The 18626-nt window shown below is 35.1% G+C and overlaps 1 protein-coding gene across 15 annotated transcripts in view; it reads left to right on the plus strand.

Moving 5' to 3' along the window:
* The window catches only part of LOC143242439 (serine/threonine-protein kinase atr-like), a 92027-nt gene that overhangs the window by 63195 nt on the left and 10206 nt on the right, over positions 1-18626 (plus strand). For 6 of the 15 annotated variants that reach the window (XM_076485824.1, XM_076485825.1, XM_076485826.1 and 3 more), the window contains 4 exons: positions 2146-2208; positions 4724-4789; positions 9835-9950; positions 18144-18282. In XM_076485824.1, coding sequence (XP_076341939.1) covers positions 2146-2208; positions 4724-4789; positions 9835-9950; positions 18144-18180 — 282 coding nt within the window. In that variant the 3' untranslated portion in view covers positions 18181-18282. Of the gene's footprint in view, positions 1-1389; positions 1506-2145; positions 2209-4723; positions 4790-9834; positions 9951-18143; positions 18283-18626 lie in introns of those variants that run through there. The other 9 variants (XM_076485829.1, XM_076485830.1, XM_076485831.1 and 6 more) reach the window with 9 other exon arrangements.

Below are 18626 nucleotides of genomic sequence, written 5' to 3' on the forward strand. Positions count from 1 at the left end.
TCTCTGTATTCTACATGGTATATCTCCCTTTCAGTGCAGTATGGAAGTTCTTGCAACTTACCAGTTTCTAACTGCTGGAGTGGTGGACCATGAAGGCTTCGTCAAGTGCATGACAACTTTCAATCAGTAGAGAGTAGGGTGGTGGTGCTCTGCTAGTGCATATAGTGTGTATCCTTTTACTACTGAGGAATGGATGAAAAATTCCCAATATTGTATGGTTTTCTGTTAAACAAGTCTGCCTCATGCATTTTACTCCTGGCTAACTTTTTCCCACATTTTACTATCACTTGAATATCAGTTCTCATGCAGTCTTGTGTTTGAGTCACATATAACCAGTCAGCATACGGCCTCCCAAGTATGAATGATAGGGACCCTACACCTACCATGGACCAGACAAAAATTCCTGACACTACATGGTTTATGACTGGAGTTGACCCACCATGTTTGCATTCCCTTTTTTTTTTACCATTTCCCAGGTGTTAAGTTCTCAGGTAGCCTTTTCTTAGTTGTGTACTGGGTCTTCAAACATTTGCCGTATCTAAGTTGCCAGAAAAAATGTTGCTTTTCCTTTCTGCTTCCTGCCATTGAAGTGAAGATTTTTGGGACCCTTCTCCTTCTGTAGACTAGAAGACATGTATTCAATACTACCTGGTTTTGGACTAGAGTTAACCTACCATGTACTTTCTATTGCACCTAGCTACTACACCATCAAGCATATCCATTTTCCATACTGGACTTGTTTTCTTGGTGACACGTATCTTCACTACAGGTGAAGACTATACTCTGCATGTGTGTTCCTATGCTTTTGTAGTATAGGGTATTGTGCTCCAATTGTTTTCTTCAGGCACTTTCTGAAGGGAGTTCACCTAAGTTGCTTTTGTTTTGGTTTCTCCACTGTTTTAGTGTGGGATTTAAGCTCTAATGTGAGGGTAGGTAAGATATTGTATTGAATGTTAAGGTTTTCCAATGTTGAAAATGTATTTCGTATAGGTACTTACCTCTGTCACACTTCCCACCCTTCTTGTTTACTTCCAGTACATCTTTAATTGAGTAATTTAAAGTGATAATTGAATAATTATTATAGATTATGCCAGCTGTGCTAGGATAGTACATCACACCCCTATTGGTGGAAAGTTGTCTCATGCTCATTTTTATACTACAGTTCATCAATAGCATGTGGAAATGTTAATTGAGGTGTGAGTCTCAAGGCTAGTGGAGAGTAACAAATTGTGCATGTGGAGGGCAGTACGACCTGAAAAAAAAATTGTTATGTGAGAGGATCTAAGTTTTTATTGCAAGTACATTTATGGTGTTGGAAAATTTTAACTTTATACAGTACTGCCTGGAAATTGTTATCAGATATTATGTCATGGAACTTTCTATTTGCAGTTCATTGTTTTCCATAATCCAGAAAACAGCTTGTTGTGTGGCTTCCATCTCTGTTCTTGAACTTCTTGTATAAGACTTTTAAGTTTCACAAGAAGAATGTGTTGTTTTGCAAGACAGTAAGTACCCAGTCGTCTCTGTTTAATATAGGGACCATTTGTGAGTGCGATGACAGATCACTGCTTACATTTTAAATAACTGCTGACAAAATTTTTCTGATTCCCTCTTTGTCTTCTCTCTCTATTTTCTGTTCAGGTTAATTACCACAGATTTCAGTGGTACCAGATGTTTATTTAACATGAGGAACTATGAAACAAGTTGGTGATCAGTTATCTTAATGGTGACTCTTTAACATAGGTCCAACCATAACTGTATCTTTAGGTGCCATTTAGGTAGTCTCTTTCTTGATTGGTATCTGTAAATCATTGTGGAGCTGTAATTTCCCAACTAAAAAGGACAGTGGTTCAATGATGAACTTTCTAGAAAAGTTTATTTTTTATTATTTTACATTTAACTTTGAAAAAGTGAAAATTGCTTGATTCTGCAGAACACTTTAAGGCATTATAAACAAGGGAGAAAATACAAAAGATTAATAATTGGTGCAGCTATGTGTATTTTAATAGTCAATATAGTTTCAGTTAAAAGGTAATAAATGAAGTTCATTCTAAGAATGTGTATATTTTGCCTGCTAATTGTTCCATGTTACCTGTACCTTAGTACAGTTTTGTAACTCCGTTTTTTTATTTATCAAATTTTTAGCAGATTTCTTCTGATAACTGGGGAGTTGCAGTTGGAAAAATTCTTCTTTCTGTTAAAGAAAAGGTATGAGAAACTTTTAATAACTAATATATAGTCATTTATATAACAAGTTTAATATGTAGTAACTTATGGATGACACTTTTTTGCCAAGTGCCCTTGTTTCTTAATTAGTAGTTGTAAAAATTACTAATTAAGAAAGTAAATTTTAAAGTTAGCTTATTTACAACAAACAAACATACTTATCTCACATAATAAGAACGTTTATGTTGATCTTTCCAGTGATGGATTAAAGGTTGTATGTGCATAGTGGCTAATAATCTTTGAGGGTCCTACAATGGGCCTACATTAAGACCATAAGCCCTAGGGCTGAGCCTCTTCTAGCCCCAACCTAAATGACCCATTGGATCTTTCAATTTAAATTATATTGTAGACTTTAAGAAAATGTTTATTGTGTTGCACTCTTGGTTTCACTCAGTGTCAAGCCTCTAACATATTTGTACCACACACTGCAAAAGTAATTGTTGAGCATTTTAGTCATCCTAAGTGGTGCTCAGCAATAACATATGGTAAATGTACATTTTTTATTCTTTAAGTTATGTTACATTTTGAAATTTGAATGACAGTATGATTACTTTCTAACATTTAATGTAGAATATCCTGTTTGTGAAATAAAATTTGGCATCAACATTATCCATGTCTGTTCTTCTGTAATTTCAAAAGTAAATGTTGAGTTTTGTTTCTTTGTGCAACTTTTCAAACTGGAGACAGGCAAATGATTGAACAGAGACCACTATTTGCAATATATGATGTATGGTCAAAAAGTTCTAAGACTTCACTTTTATTGCACAGAACAATGTACATACATCAGTATTATATTATATCCCGTTCAAAGTAATCCCCTCCAGCTAATACACACTTGTCCTGATGTTCCTGCCATTTTCGAAAGCCTTCAACTTTTGTGTGACTAAGTTCTGCTTTCACATAATTGTGGATGGTTGGAATGTCATCAAATCACCTTCCTTTCAACTTAATTTTGATTTTTGGGAACAGAACAAAATCACATGTGGCAAGATTGGGAGATTACAGGGGTGTGGTATCACAGGAATGTTTCTTTCTGCCAAACGTTCTTGAACAGATACAGCACTATGTGAAGGTGCATTGTCGTGACAGAGAAACCAATAATCATTTTCCACAGCTCGCAGCAGTTTCTTCTAATTTCTTCCTTCAAGCAAATTAGGACCTTTTTATAAAATGCTTGGTTAACTGTCTGGCCATTAGGCAGGCATTCATGATGAACAATACCTTGAACATCAAAAAACACGATCAACATTGTCTTTACATTTGATCAAGACTGTCATGTTTTTTTGGAAGTGGTGATGATGGAGATTTCCACTGGGGTGACTGAAATTCCGTTTCAGGGTCATAACTGTGTACCCATGACTCAATAACCAGTGATAATGATGTTGGTGAAATTTGGATCAATTTCTGGCCTTCTTTTCAGATCCTCACACACTTGTTGATGGTGAAACTTTTGGTCAACCATCAACAGCCTTGGAAAAATTTTGCAGACACTTGACACATGCAGAGTTTTTCAGTTAAAATCACATGACATAATGCAGAGGAAATGTTCAGTTTGTCAGCAATTTCATGATGCAAAATTTGATGCAAACATGTTGCTTTTATTTTCTGTCCATTTATATTTCAACAGAAGCAAGAGATGCTTCTGTCTTTGAACACGGGTATAAGGTCTGGATAAGTGGTTTATCCGTGAGGTAGATCACTATTTGTACTTTGTACACACCTCAGTAAAGCTTACTGCCTCTGTACTGGCACCTGTAACAGAAGAAATCTTTTTGATCAGAACTCATATATAAGATATATCAAGTTGTTTATGAGTTATGTTTGGAATATTATTGTGTGAGTAAACATTCAAATAATAAATAATATATATTAAAACAAGAACACTTGAGTTCATGTCCTTTTTAAGTCACACAGTTTGAAAAATTATGAGTTCTCTTACATAGTAAAAGTTGAGCTAAGATTGTCCATTTCATTGATTCCATAAACTGTAGTGGAAAACTATTTTGTAATTTTAAAAACAAATCGTCTTTTTTTGCTATTACTTATTAGTCAAGAAAATATAATATCAACAAAAGTATCATATTTTGTAATTGTTATTGTATGTATGTATATATATTATCTACACTGTATGAATATTCAAACTAAATCTACATCATGGGAAAAGAAAATGGCTCCCCTTAAAGAACTATGTACATCTACTTATTGTAGTTGTTGTATATAGTTGAAATCTAGTCATTTATTTGAAAGGGATGAAAATAAGTATGTGTATCTGTATCATAGTAATAGTTCTTAGTTTAAATTTAGCTATTTATTTGAAACAGATTAAAATAAGTATGTGCATTTGTTTATCCTAGTTATGGCTTTTATTTTAAATCTAGCTATTTATTTGGAACAGGTGACATAGAGATTTGCATCTGTTTACCTTGTTTGTTGTCAGGGTGTTTTAGTTTATTGTATATATATATATATATGTATATATGGGCTGGATTCTTTGTAGTTGGTGTCTGGGACTTGGCAACAAATTTCAATAACAAACAAACAGCATACAGTTCTCTTGTTTCAGGTAATAATGTATTAAAACAATTAAAATGTATAAACAAATGTTTTTTTCATTATTTGCTAGCACAGTTGTATCTAGAGCATTAAATACTTGTCTTCTTTTCATCAAAATCCACATAGCCTGGTCCAGTTACTTTAGAATCCAATTTACAAAACAAATTAATTCTTGTCTTCTATGTTGTTACAATATAGTTTGTGATAATTTCAAGTTAGAAATCACCAATATATGCTTTTTATGGCTAAACTCACAATCACACAGGCTAGATCTATCTGTTCAATCAAACTAACCCAAACTACATTTTTGACACACATTTATAACCTCACAGAGGTCTTAAACATTCTTCACATTATGAGTTATTGTGATAAAATAATATTCAATCAAAACAATGAGAAAAATTTTGAAGTTTCAAGCAAAATAATGCAATAGTACAGCAAGTATAAATCACAGTCTGTGATTCATACACAGAAAAGTAATTATAAACTACTGCTACTAAAAATAACTAAATTGAACACTCTCTCTTATACTACTTAAGTAATAACACTTACATTAAACTTAAACACTTGTGTGGATATAACAATAAGCTTCTCTTTAAGAAACGTATTTACAATTATTTTTTGTACTATATACAAAGACTGTTTCCAGTTCATCCAAAAATCTACTCATACAGTCTGCACCAACATTTGCAGTCCTCTTGTTGGATTCAATGTGGGACCAGAAGTTCTTGGGGTACAATACCTAACTCATGATTATTGCACAGTCAGTTTTATACTTCTGGATCTTTGCAAGTGGTTGATGATTCATTTGGGTGATGAACTCCTTCCATACAGACTGTTCAAGAAGTTCCAAATGTCAGTATGGTGGCCAAACACTTCTTGAGTCACAGATCTCACTGCTCAGTGTCTTTCTGAACAGATCCTTGAGTTTCTTCAGATGGTTACATCATACACGATGTTGGTGTTTTTTTTGCAACATTTTTCTCATCAAGAAGTTGAATGCTGCTGCTGAATTGATTAATCCAGATGGCATCTTTCTTGAATTGGTGCCATTCATCAGGTGTCAAAGAGGCTGTCTTCTCTTTAAACTTTGCCAATACACTTTTCTGAGATTGACCTTAGTGAAGAACTTGGGCCCATTTATTTTCACTGCAATAGCATCTGGGTTGCCCATAGGTTTGGAGCCAAATTCTGTCATAAAGTTTATTTTCTGGAAATCTGTACAGATGGTTGTGAGACATTCATGGTCTTCATGATTACCACCAGTGAATAGTAAACTTAATTTAAAGGCCCAGTTATTCCAGCTTCTAACATTACTTTAACTTCTAGCTTAATCAGGCTTTTATTATGTAGAACATTTGGTAGGGCTTCACTTTGACTGAGTTCTTGGTCATGGTCACAGTCTGTCTGGCTTTATCTGTCTGTGGAGACAGATGCACACTGCTACTTCTTTCTTCAATTTGTCATTAATTTCTTCATTGATGTTGACACTTTTGTACATGTCATCTACACCCAGTGGTCTCAGATTTTCATTTTTTTTTGTGTGTGAAAATTACTAACCTTCAGATGAGTTTGTTGTGTCTTTAAGGAACAGAAACCTTCTTTCTGAAATGTTAATCCTTGGACTTCTTATCATAGAAACATTTCTGTCTGACATCGGCTGCATACAAACTTGTTTGAGTGAGTTGACAAGTCGTCTACAGTTGGTTTCTTAGGTCGAACACATATTGGTATATGTGCATCACTTCTGACTCTTCTTCTTCTGTGAACAGTTTTCACAGTATCTGCATTGGACCTCATACTGCTCTTCCATGCAGTAACATGAATACTGAAAGTCTTATATTTACGTACGAGAATTATTAATAAGCAAATACTACTGCCTTGAGGTACTTGTCCTGGTCACGTGGTCTTTTCTCGAACATTTTCATCATGCTCTTTAGGACGTCATCAACTGTCTTGCAAAGAACTGCTTAGTGCTGATGAGTCTGCACACCTCTTGAATCAATTTTGAGGTAAACTAGGTCCCTCTGTCACTTGAGACTTCTTTTTAAAACCCTTCTCTGCAGAACACTTATAAGGAAGGTTTCTGCGAGTTTCTCTGTCTTTGGTAGTGCTATGGCTTCTGGGTAATGTGTTACATAGCTACTATCATCACATACATATTGCTCATGTCAGGTGTAAGTTGTCCAATCAAGTCCATGGCAACTGTGTTGGATAGCACTCCCATAAGAGACATTTCATCTCATGGCTCTATGGCTACATTCATTCTAGGTAGAGTCCCTTTATTTTGTATGCCATCTTCTTTATTCCTTGGTGTCATTTCACAAGTTACTTGTTGGCCATTACTTGAGTCTAGTGCTTTGTTGGTACAATGATCTGTTTAACTTCTGGTAGAAGTGCTTTGATAGATCTGATACAGCACTTTCTTCTGATTCTCTGTTCTGTATATCCTTTTTTTCCTCAGTTTTGTGCTCAATTGTCTCTTAGACATTGTTTCAAAGTTTCATCATTGAAGGGTCTTTCTTCTGTGCTTCCTTCAATTCTCATAGACATACATACACAATGTCACTTTTTTGAGATTTTCAGAGGGTTGATGTTTTGCTTTTATTTTTTGAATTCTTGTGGTGACTGCAGATACTTCATCAGTCTCCTTTCTGTCTAGTTCTTTCAAATTTCTGTTGTCAGGTATATTGCTGATTACCATGTCATAGATGGGTGCTTTCTTATGTGTTGTCTCAAGGTCTCCCACATAGTATGGAGTTTCCCTTTATTGTTACTATAGGAAACTTTCTCACTGCCCCATCAGTCAGCACACATATATGTACTTTTGCCATTATCTGGTCATTTGATACTAGAGTAATTCTCATTACTGCTCCCAGTGTTTCATTTCACTGTCATGTTCTTGTTGCCAAACATAGTGTTCACCTACTGATAAGTTGTGATTGATCCGTTTGTTAATTTGAACTGACTGTCATTCAAGTACTGTTTAATCATGAATTATTTTATGTGATTTCTGGCAACAGTGACAATCATTCTTCTCTAGTATCTTACTAGCACCATCTTTGTAGGTAACTCTAACTGCTTGATTTGAGATTCTTGTTGGTTGCAAACTTGCAATCATATCACAATATGTCTCATTTTCTAACAAGTGTAGTATCTCCCATTTGTCTGACGACTTCTTGTCACCTGTGGTGGCATCCTGCTTGTAATCCCTCTTCTTGGCTTTGAATGGTTATGATTGGATTTGCCTGTTATGTTCTCCCCATGGGCTTCCACATTCTATTTTGCCAGCTTGATCATCTTTATCATGTCATTTGGTGCTCTTTCTGGTACAAAAAATGACATGTAAGTGGAGTACATGATAATGAATTATTCATCTGTTAGTAGGTTTACCAGTCCTTCAAAACTATCTTCACACTTGGCCATGTAAATTCACCTTGTGAAATATTGCTGTAGACATGCCACAAACTGAAATATAGTTTCTCTAGTGTCAACTTTGCCTTTTCTAAATTCTAACAAAAACCATCCTATGTAATTTCATTGCATTTCAGCAAGGCAATTTTTAACATATTCTAGTCCATGGCATCTTCTGATATTACACCTACATACACTTGTAGTCCTTTTACTGTGAAAAGGATTGTCCCAGTTTTGACCTTGAGGGGTGAATCTTTCACTTCTCATTAGATCATTCATGTTGTCTTTCTATTCATCAAGTTTTGTCAGCCCATTGTTAATGATCCTTCAATTTGCTTGTTAAACTTAGTGACTTCAAGTTGTACTGTTATATTCTCTTTGTTTTTAGTCTCTCCTCTCTCTCAGTTTCCAGTTTTTCATTTCTTTTTTCAGCCTTCTTTTTTCTTCTTCTCTTTTTTGTTGTTTGTTTCTCTCTTTATGTCTTGTTGTTGTGTAACAAACTCTCATATATCACCATCTTTAAGGCTAAGTTATTTGCCCTTCACCATCCACTTATCAAAGCCAGTTAAAATGGTGTATATGTGGCCTCTACAATATTTATTCTATTGCTTCAGCTGTGAATTTATAGGCCTATGCTTTACAGTAAGTGTCTGACTTGTTGGCATTTCAACAGTGAAGAAACAGCATAGAGTTCACTTTTTTTTAAATAATAGTAAATTAAAACAAGTCAAACATATATTCAAATGTTCATTACACTGTTGGCTGTATCCAAATCTTTAAATTGTTGTCTCCTTTTCTTAAAGCTCACACAATCTTGTTCATATTATATAATTTTTACTTTGTTGTTACAATACAGTCTGTGATAATTTCACTTCAGAAATAGCCAGAATACACTCTTTATGGCTAAACTCCCACTCAGACTGTCTAGATATATCTAAGTGACCAACTCAAAGTGCATTTTGGATGCATATTTGTTGTCTGAAAGAGGCCTCAGTTGCTTTACACAATGGTTTTCATGGGATATTATGATGCAATAATTTGTGATAGTGTGAAAATCTTGGAAGGTTCTACTGACATGATTCAGCAATATACAACAAGTGCCAATTCACAACAATTTAATCAAAGTATGATACATGCACAGCTACGTAACAAACCTGTGGTAAACCATCTCCACAAAAAAATAAGTGAATTTAACACCAAAGATGTATTCAAACTGTTTAAATCTACCTGTTCATTGAGAGCATATGAAAATAAGTTCATACCATGAATGTGATGTTATGTAGAAGATCTTGTAACATAAATTTTCAATTAATTTTGATTTTTGCCATTGGTTATAATCATACACAACATTATAGCAAAGTTCTTGAGAAAAACTTAGTTTCTTTCCTGAGTTTTAAAGTATAATCATGGTATAAATAAACTTTTGTATCTCCATAAGAAAATAAATGCTTTAATTAGCAAAGATGTATTTCCAACATTCAAGTGCAATACATATTTTTTTTATATGTTAGTAATGTAAATGTATTTGGAAGAAGTGAAGAGGCATGTCACTTAAAGATTATTCATGTCTCTAGGAAATATTCAAAATACTTTTTGGATTGATGTGGTAAATTTTGTTCCACCATTGACTATCTCACATAGGAAAATGAGAAAATATTGGAACACCTGAAAATTGTAAGAACTCAGCAGATGGGACCTTTATCAGCAGCCTCCATGGAAAATGGTGCATACCAGCGTGGATGCAGTCACGTTCTCAGGTAATTATATTAAATCTCCATTTATATAAAAGTATAAATCACCATACATGTTATCATGTTCTTCAGTAATTTTTTATATCTACTTACAAGGGAATAGTTAATACCAGTGTGGATTCCACCATGGTTTCAAGTGATTGCAATTAATTTTATTTCTATTTACAAGATAAATTGTGTGTACCAGGGTAGATATAATGTTCTCACGTAACTGTTTTATCAAATTATAAGAAAAGTGATGCATTTCATGCTTACAGAATTAAGAAATAAGAGTTTAAATGAAAGTAACTAACAAAGGATTAACAATCATATTGACAAAAGTCTTAAAGTAATGGGGACAAAATAAACTGAAGAAGCAAAAATATAAAAGTTCTGAGGTTACATGGAGAATGGTACATATCATTGTGGATATCTTTGAAGTAATTGTTTTAATGTCTAATTACATGGAGAATGGTACATATCATTGTGGATATCTTTGAAGTAATTGTTTTAATGTCTAATTACATGGAGAATGGTACATATCATTGTGGATATCTTTGAAGTAATTGTTTTAATGTCTAATTACATGGAGAATGGTACATATCATTGTGGATATCTTTGAAGTAATTGTTTTAATGTCTAATTACATGGAGAATGGTACATATCATTGTGGATATGAAGTAATTGTTTTAATGATATTACATTTTGAAGTAATTGTTTTAATGTCTAATTACATGGAGAATGGTACATATCATTGTGGATATCTTTGAAGTAATTGTTTTAATGTCTAATTACATGGAGAATGGTAATATCATTGTGGATATCTTTGAAGTAATTGTTTTAATGTCTAATTACATGGAGAATGGTACATATCATTGTGGATATCTTTGAAGTAATTGTTTTAATGTCTAATTACATGGAGAATCTTTGGTACATAATCATTGTGGATATCTTTGAAGTAAATGTCTAATTACATGGAGAATGGTACATATCATTGTGGATATCTTTGAAGTAATTGTTTTAATGTCTAATTACATGGAGAATGGTACATATCATTGTGGATATCTTTGAAGTAATTGTTTTAATGTCTAATTACATGGAGAATGGATCATTGTGGATATCATTTGGAATCTTTAATAATTGTTTTAATGTCTAATTACATGTGGTCTAATTACATGGATATCATTGTGGATATCTTTGAAGTAATTGTTTTAATGTCTAATTACATGGAGAATGGTACATATCATTGTGGATATCTTTGAAGTAATTGTTTTAATGTCTAATTACATGGAGAATGGTACATATCATTGTGGATATCTTTGAAGTAATTGTTTTAATGTCTAATTACATGGAGAATGGTACATATCATTGTGGATATCTTTGAAGTAATTGTTTTAATGTCTAATTACATGGAGAATGGTACATATCATTGTGGATATCTTTGAAGTAATTGTTTTAATGTCTAATTACATGGAGAATGGTACATATCATTGTGGATATCTTTGAAGTAATTGTTTTAATGTCTAATTACATGGAGAATGGTACATATCATTGTGGATATCTTTGAAGTAATTGTTTTAATGTCTAATTACATGGAGAATGGTACATATCATTGTGGATATCTTTGAAGTAATTGTTTTAATGTCTAATTACATGGAGAATGGTACATATCATTGTGGATATCTTTGAAGTAATTGTTTTAATGTCTAATTACATGGAGAATGGTACATATCATTGTGGATATCTTTGAAGTAATTGTTTTAATGTCTAATTACATGGAGAATGGTACATATCATTGTGGATATCTTTGAAGTAATTGTTTTAATGTCTAATTACATGGAGAATGGTACATATCATTGTGGATATCTTTGAAGTAATTGTTTTAATGTCTAATTACATGGAGAATGGTACATATCATTGTGGATATCTTTGAAGTAATTGTTTTAATGTCTAATTACATGGAGAATGGTACATATCATTGTGGATATCTTTGAAGTAATTGTTTTAATGTCTAATTACATGGAGAATGGTACATATCATTGTGGATATCTTTGAAGTAATTGTTTTAATGTCTAATTACATGGAGAAGAGAATGGTACATATCATTGTGGATACATGTCTAATTACATTGTGGATTACATGGAGAATGGTACATATCATTTGATAGTAATTGTTTTAATGTCTAATTACATGGAGAAAGGTACATATCATTGTGGATATCTTTGAAGTAATTGTTTTAATGTCTAATTACAAGGAGAAAGGCACATATCATTGTGGATATCTTGAAGTAATTGTTTTCATGTGTAGTTACATGATGAATAATATTTACCATTGTGGATTTCTTCAGGTAGTTGTTCCCCTCATTCTGGATTCCTGTGATTTGTGAGGGGACCTCCCAGGGGAGGTTCTGTTCTTTTAGTTTACCTCTTTTGGGATCTAAAGATCCACCAACATGTGTGTTGTGCATGGTGACCCATGAAGAGGAGGAGAAGATCCTGATGGTTGAGGGGTCCAACCCTAACATACCACTGTGGCCTTGAATTCCTGTAGATGGGCAATCCCTGGGGTTGCTCCCCTTGGGTCAGTTGGCTGGTTTACTTGGCCTAGGGTTAACCAAGTACCAGTGTTGGATGTTCTCAGCAGGTGTTGTGGACATTGTACCTGATGCTGGTGTTTGGGTATAGTGCTCATGAAACCCTGGTGTTGCTGCAGTGTTCTTGTTTGGCATTGTAATGCATCCACTCATAGGGCTTTATGGTGGGTGGGGACAGTGGACACCGAAAAATTCTTTTTTTATTATGGACCATCCAAATAAAAAGTTAACCAAAATAGTGAAAAACAGTTTATGAGTAAACAATCACATCTTGAAGATTCTGAGCAGCAATCTTTAACATTTGTAACTTCTGTACCTTATTTTATTATACTACATTTTCTTTCAGACAAACCTTTAGGGCAAATGTCTCCCTTTTTCATTCAGAAGGGACCAGAAGGTCTCACTGGCTCTCCAAAGTTGGTCAGAAGGATTCGCTCTTGTGACATATTGGTAGAAATATCCACATCTCGAGCACAGTGAATTCCTCTTACATTCCAAGGCAATATACCTATTGAGGTTATGCCTCATTCAACTTTGAATTCGTAACAAGAAGTTATTGTTGATAGGGATTTGAAGAACATCCTGAGTCAGAGATTCCCACTGGTTTCTCCCACCACAAGGAGTTTCTTCAGTAAGGTGTATCTCCACTCCCAAAGATGGAATTTTGATGCCGATCAATGTCCTCATTTTAACATTTACATCACAGCATCCACCTGCTACCAACAAGGCAGGTTATTTTAACTGCAAGGTACGGCCATACATTCCAAACCCTCTCGGATAGTTCCAGTGTCAGCCATTTGATCACTCGGAGACATCATGTCTTGGTTCCTTTACATGTGCTCGTTGCAGTGGCAAGGATTATGGTGTCTATGAGTATGAAACAGACCCTTGTTGCATCACTTGCAATGGCTCTCACCCATCTTACTTTTATTCTTGCCCTAAATGGTTGGAAGGAATAAAAGGTACAGTGTTTAAAGACGATTCAAAACATTACTTGCCCTGAGGCTTGAAAATTGCTATCTACCACTTTATGTTGGACTTATGCTGATGCACTTCATTCCACTACTACAGTGGGAGTGCAGACAGATCTCTCTGTACCTCCAAAAGAATCATTCTCAAAACAAACAGAAAGTCTTCTGACATCCATGGTTAAAAAAGTTAATGAATCAATGTCAACACCCATCTTTGTCTCTAACATTAATTTCAGCAAACCCCAATATCTGCTTCCTTTGGTTTTGGTTACACTTTCTTCTCCTTTCCCAAGGTGCAAAATGATCATTTGTTTGCACCCTAAGTCACTGGAATCCTCTTCTAACAACAAAGACTTGCCCAATCAACCCAGGGTAGGATCCATTGAGGTTGGTAAACCTCCCTCGAATAAAGACAATAAAGAAATAAAACATGGTCTGCACCCAATTTGCCTACACATAAATAAAAGTAGCCACCTTGATACAATGGAACTGTTGAAGTTTACATTCTAATCTGGGTGACATCAAAACACTTATTTCTTTCTACCATCCTGTATGTCTTTCCTTACAGGAAATCTTTCTGAAACTTGCTGATACAATCACCTTTCAGCAGTTTTCTTTGTACAGAAATGACAGGCTGTGTGATGGACAAGTGCATGGAGGGGTAGCACTGTTGGTTGATCAGCATGTGCTTACCCTGTCTTTGTTACTCAACACACCCTTGGAGGCTGTAGCCATTTGTGTTTCTTTTGTCGTACCATCACTGTTTGTTCTCTCTACCTGTTGCCTAGAGAGACCTATGATCAATCAGACCTTGATGCTCTCATTAAACAGTTGCCATCTCCATTTTAATGCTGGGGGCTTTAATGGAAATCGTCCCCTCTGAGGAAGTGCTGATATTGATGGGAGGGTCACTCCGTGGAGTGTATGCTCTCTGATCACAACTTTTCTCTCTTCAATAGTGGTTCTTATACTTATTTTCATGCATCTAGTCAGTTCTTTACTGCTTTTGATCTCTCCATTTACTCCCCTTCACTATTCTCCCACTTTTCGTGGAGGGTTGACAATAACCCATGCAGCAGTGATAATTTTTCTACAATTTTGAGAGAGACTGGCTGTGGTCAATGCCACCCAACCCATGTGCACCAATGGAAAAAGGATCAAGCAAACTTGCTCTCTTTTACTGTTCTTACAGAACTTGATCCTGCCATCATCTGTATGCCATCAATAGACGACTGTGTGACAGCAATAACTGACTGTATTGTACAGAAAGCTGCTCAAAGTATTCCTAAAGCCTTGACATGTTTTCCACAATATCATCATCTGTGGTGGAATCTTGCCTGCCACATGGCACAGAAGACTCAAAAATGGACGTGGGATACTTTTCATAGGTATCCCACATTCTCGAATCGCATCGCTTTCCAACAGGCCCGTGCACATGCTTGGTGGGTAATATGTCAAAGCCAGAAGGACTCTTGGATTAAGTTCACAACCAACATATCTTTTATCACCAGTTGGGCAGAGTAATCACTTCTTTCCTTTGAGCTGATTGTCTCTGTGACTATAATCGTCCCCTTACACTGGCTCTTCATCAGTCTGTCAGTACATTCGGTTGGATCTGATGATGTGCACAATGAAATGCTGTGCTATCTCTCTCCTGCTTCTCTTGCTGTTTTTCTGATTGTTTTCAACCAGATCTGGCAGGAGAATGTTTTCCTGATGCCTGGCACTGAGCTATATTCCTATCTTTCTCTAAGCCTGGGAAGGATCCGAAGATTCCTTCAAACTACCATCCAATTGCTTTGATGAAATGTCTCTGTAAGACCTTAGAGAGGATGGTTAAAGCTCGTCTTGTTTGGTTCCTTGAAGAAAATAACCTCCTCTCGCCCACCCAGTGTGTGTTCTAACGACAGTGCTCCACCATGGACCACTTGATTCGACCTGAAACATTAATCAGAGAAGCTTTTCTCAAATGACAAAATCTTGTATCAATATTCTTTGATATTGAGAAGGCTTGTGACACAACATGGAGGTATGGCATTTCGCTGAGACCTCCATATATATGGGTTACTTGGCCATTTACCCATGTTTATTAAAAAATTTTTAATGGACAGGTGATTCCAAGTTCATGTGGGTTCAACACATTCCAGTTTTTATCTACAGGAACTTGGAGTTCTTCAGGGCTGTGTTTTGAGTGACACATTTTTCAGTATAAAGATTAATGCCATCACTGAACTACTCCCTCTTACTGTTGCATACGGTCTCTATGTCAATGACTTTCACATTTCATGTCAATCATCAAACATGCAGTATATTGAGCGACAGCTACAAACTGCCTTCAATTGTTTTTTGAAGTGGATCACTGCAAACAGTTTTAATTCTCTCTCTCTAAAACTGTTTGTATGCACTTTTGCCACCAATGGGGTATTCACCCTGATCCTGAACTCAATATTGGTGAAGTTGTGCTAACTGTGGTCCCTGAAACAAAGTTCTTTGGGCTTATCTTTGACTGTAAGCTGAGCTTCATAACACATCAAGCAGCTACAGGTCAAATGTACAAGAGCACTGAACATCCTCCATGTCCACTCTTTCACATCTTGGAAAGTGGATCAATGTTCTTTGCTAAAGATATATCAGGCTATTACTTGATCAAAACTAGAGTATGGATCACTGGTCTATGGCTCTGCCAGCACCTTGGCCTTCAAGATCATCATCAGGGACTTCAGCTCTGCACCAGGGCTTTCAGCACTTCCCCTGTTCATAGCTTATACGTAGAATCTCATGAATCAAAAATTCAGTCCTTACCATAACATTCCACCTGGGATTATGTTTTCTTTCCACAGTGGGCCATGCTTTTGCAAAATAGACAATCAGCCATTGCTTCTTTTGGCCTTTGTATCCAAGTACAGTTGGATGAATTGGGTCTATCCTTGGATAACATTTGCTGTATCCACTGGTCAGCTCATCCTACCATGGCTTATTACAGTCCCAAGATGTAACCTTTCTTTAAGTCATCTGAGAAAAGCAGACACTCCTGATTGGAAATACTGTATGTTATTTGCAGAACATCTTTCAAACCACCCTTCCATTCCTATTTATACAGATGGTTCAAAATCAGGTGACTCTGTGGGCTCAGCCATGGTTTGGTGGTTGTGCACAGAATCCTCTCTACAGTTTCTGTGTTCACTGCTGAACTGTATGTCATTTCTCTTGTCCTGTATCACACAGAAGCTAAGCAGTACTCAAATTGTACTATTTATACTGACTCGCTTAGTTCTCTACTGGTCCTTGAATTGTTTCATCTTAGTTCTTACTGATATTCAAAATCGACTGGCCCATTTCTCTTTAACATCTACTTCTGTCCAGTGTTTCTAGATACTGGGCCACATTGGTATTTGCAGGAACGAGCTTGGTGACACTGCAGATAAATCTGTCTGCTCTGGCTCTATCACTGCTGTTTCTGTTCCATACGTGGACTATGGTCCTGTATTCAAGGCTCAGCTTCATGCCAGTTAGCAGTCGACTTGGAGTGAGCAACGTGAAAACAAGCTTTTCTAAATAAAACGTGCTATTGGACTTTGGCTATCTTGCTTTCTTAAGGACCAGAAATGGAAAGAGGAAATTGTCCTAACTAGACTACACATTGGTCACAGTTTTTAATTCATCGTTTTCTTTTATCTGGGACTGATGCACCAATGTATTGTCTGTTACATTAAGCCACATTTTACTGTTTTGGTGTCATTACGACTTAATTATGGCACCATTTTAAACATGTTTTGTCCCAAGGTTTATTTGTTAGATATTGTTATTGGCGATGGTGACATTGTCCACCTTTGAAATGTTTTTAGTTGTTTAAAGTCTATTAATCTTTTTAATGCTATTTAAGTTTGTTTTTTTTTTTTTTACTTTATATATTAGACATTTTTTGATGTGATTCACTTTTAAGAATCAAAGTACATCTAGTTCGATCTAAAATTAGAAAATGGCCATAACATCCAATAACTTGAAACCAGGAATGGAAAGACCAACTTCAGGTGACTAATGCTACTTTTAACTACCTGTTGGTCATTCTGGCAAGTTATGATAATTATAATTATGCTATAAAAAGTCCTTCACAACTTGTATTACTGTAGTTTTCTTCTTACTGCTGTAGACTAGATGTAAAAGTTGGATTTAATGCTATTTGTGTTTTTAATTCAAAAATGTAACTTTGTTTTGTTTTATTTTAATTTCCTTTAATGAATTTTAATAATTTTACTTTACTTTTAACTTTTAACCAGATGTTTGGTGCACATAGCCTGGTTGCTAGAACACCAAATCAACCAGCCATCCATGTAATTGTTTCCATGTCTAGTTGCATGGAAATGTTACATTATATTTGGGGTATCATCATATCATCAGATATTATTCTTTTATCTTAGTAACAGTGAATTAGAAGTATGTTTTTTATTATGCTGCTTTCAGCTGTGTTTTCTTTTCATGCTAAAAAATGTTTAAATGGTTTAGAAAGATATTTAACATGATTCTCTATCTCAGTTGTGTTTTTCTTTTGTTAGTTTACTTTTTTTATATATATATATACTAGTTTTTCTGTATTCGTCAGACACTGAAATGTAGTTTGTTAAGATTTTAGGGAGTATGTGTTTGTTTTTCTTCCAGACTACACATGTTGACAGATATGGAGAAAGCAGTCTAAGTTTTACAGGTCTCTGCCCTTCATTTCAAGGAAGCTACTCCTCAGTCAGTAGATTGAACTCCACTCTTAGAAGAGTGGAGAGGAAGAAGAAAATTGGTTCAAGTATGTGTTTCAGGTTTTACTTTTATTGCAAATAGAATATATAAAACTGCAGTCTCAAAAGCTAGGAATGATTTTTTTATCTAATGATATTGATAATTTAACTTATAGTTTGTATACATTACTGATTATTTCTTTAAAGCTTTAAAGATACCAAATGAGATGTGAAGAGAAAAATAGAAAGCACTTATCATTCTTGTTTTAAAAAAAAGTGTCTCATTATATATCGGGAGCAACTACTCTAATGATAAGAACTTCAACATTTATATCTTTGATATTGTACATTTTTTAGGTACGAGAACACATTTCTGAGTTTAAAAACATAAATTGTTTAAAGCAGATTATAC

Source organism: Tachypleus tridentatus, unplaced genomic scaffold (assembly GCF_004210375.1).
Source record: "Tachypleus tridentatus isolate NWPU-2018 unplaced genomic scaffold, ASM421037v1 Hic_cluster_2, whole genome shotgun sequence".
NCBI classification, from domain to species: domain Eukaryota; kingdom Metazoa; phylum Arthropoda; class Merostomata; order Xiphosura; family Limulidae; genus Tachypleus; species Tachypleus tridentatus.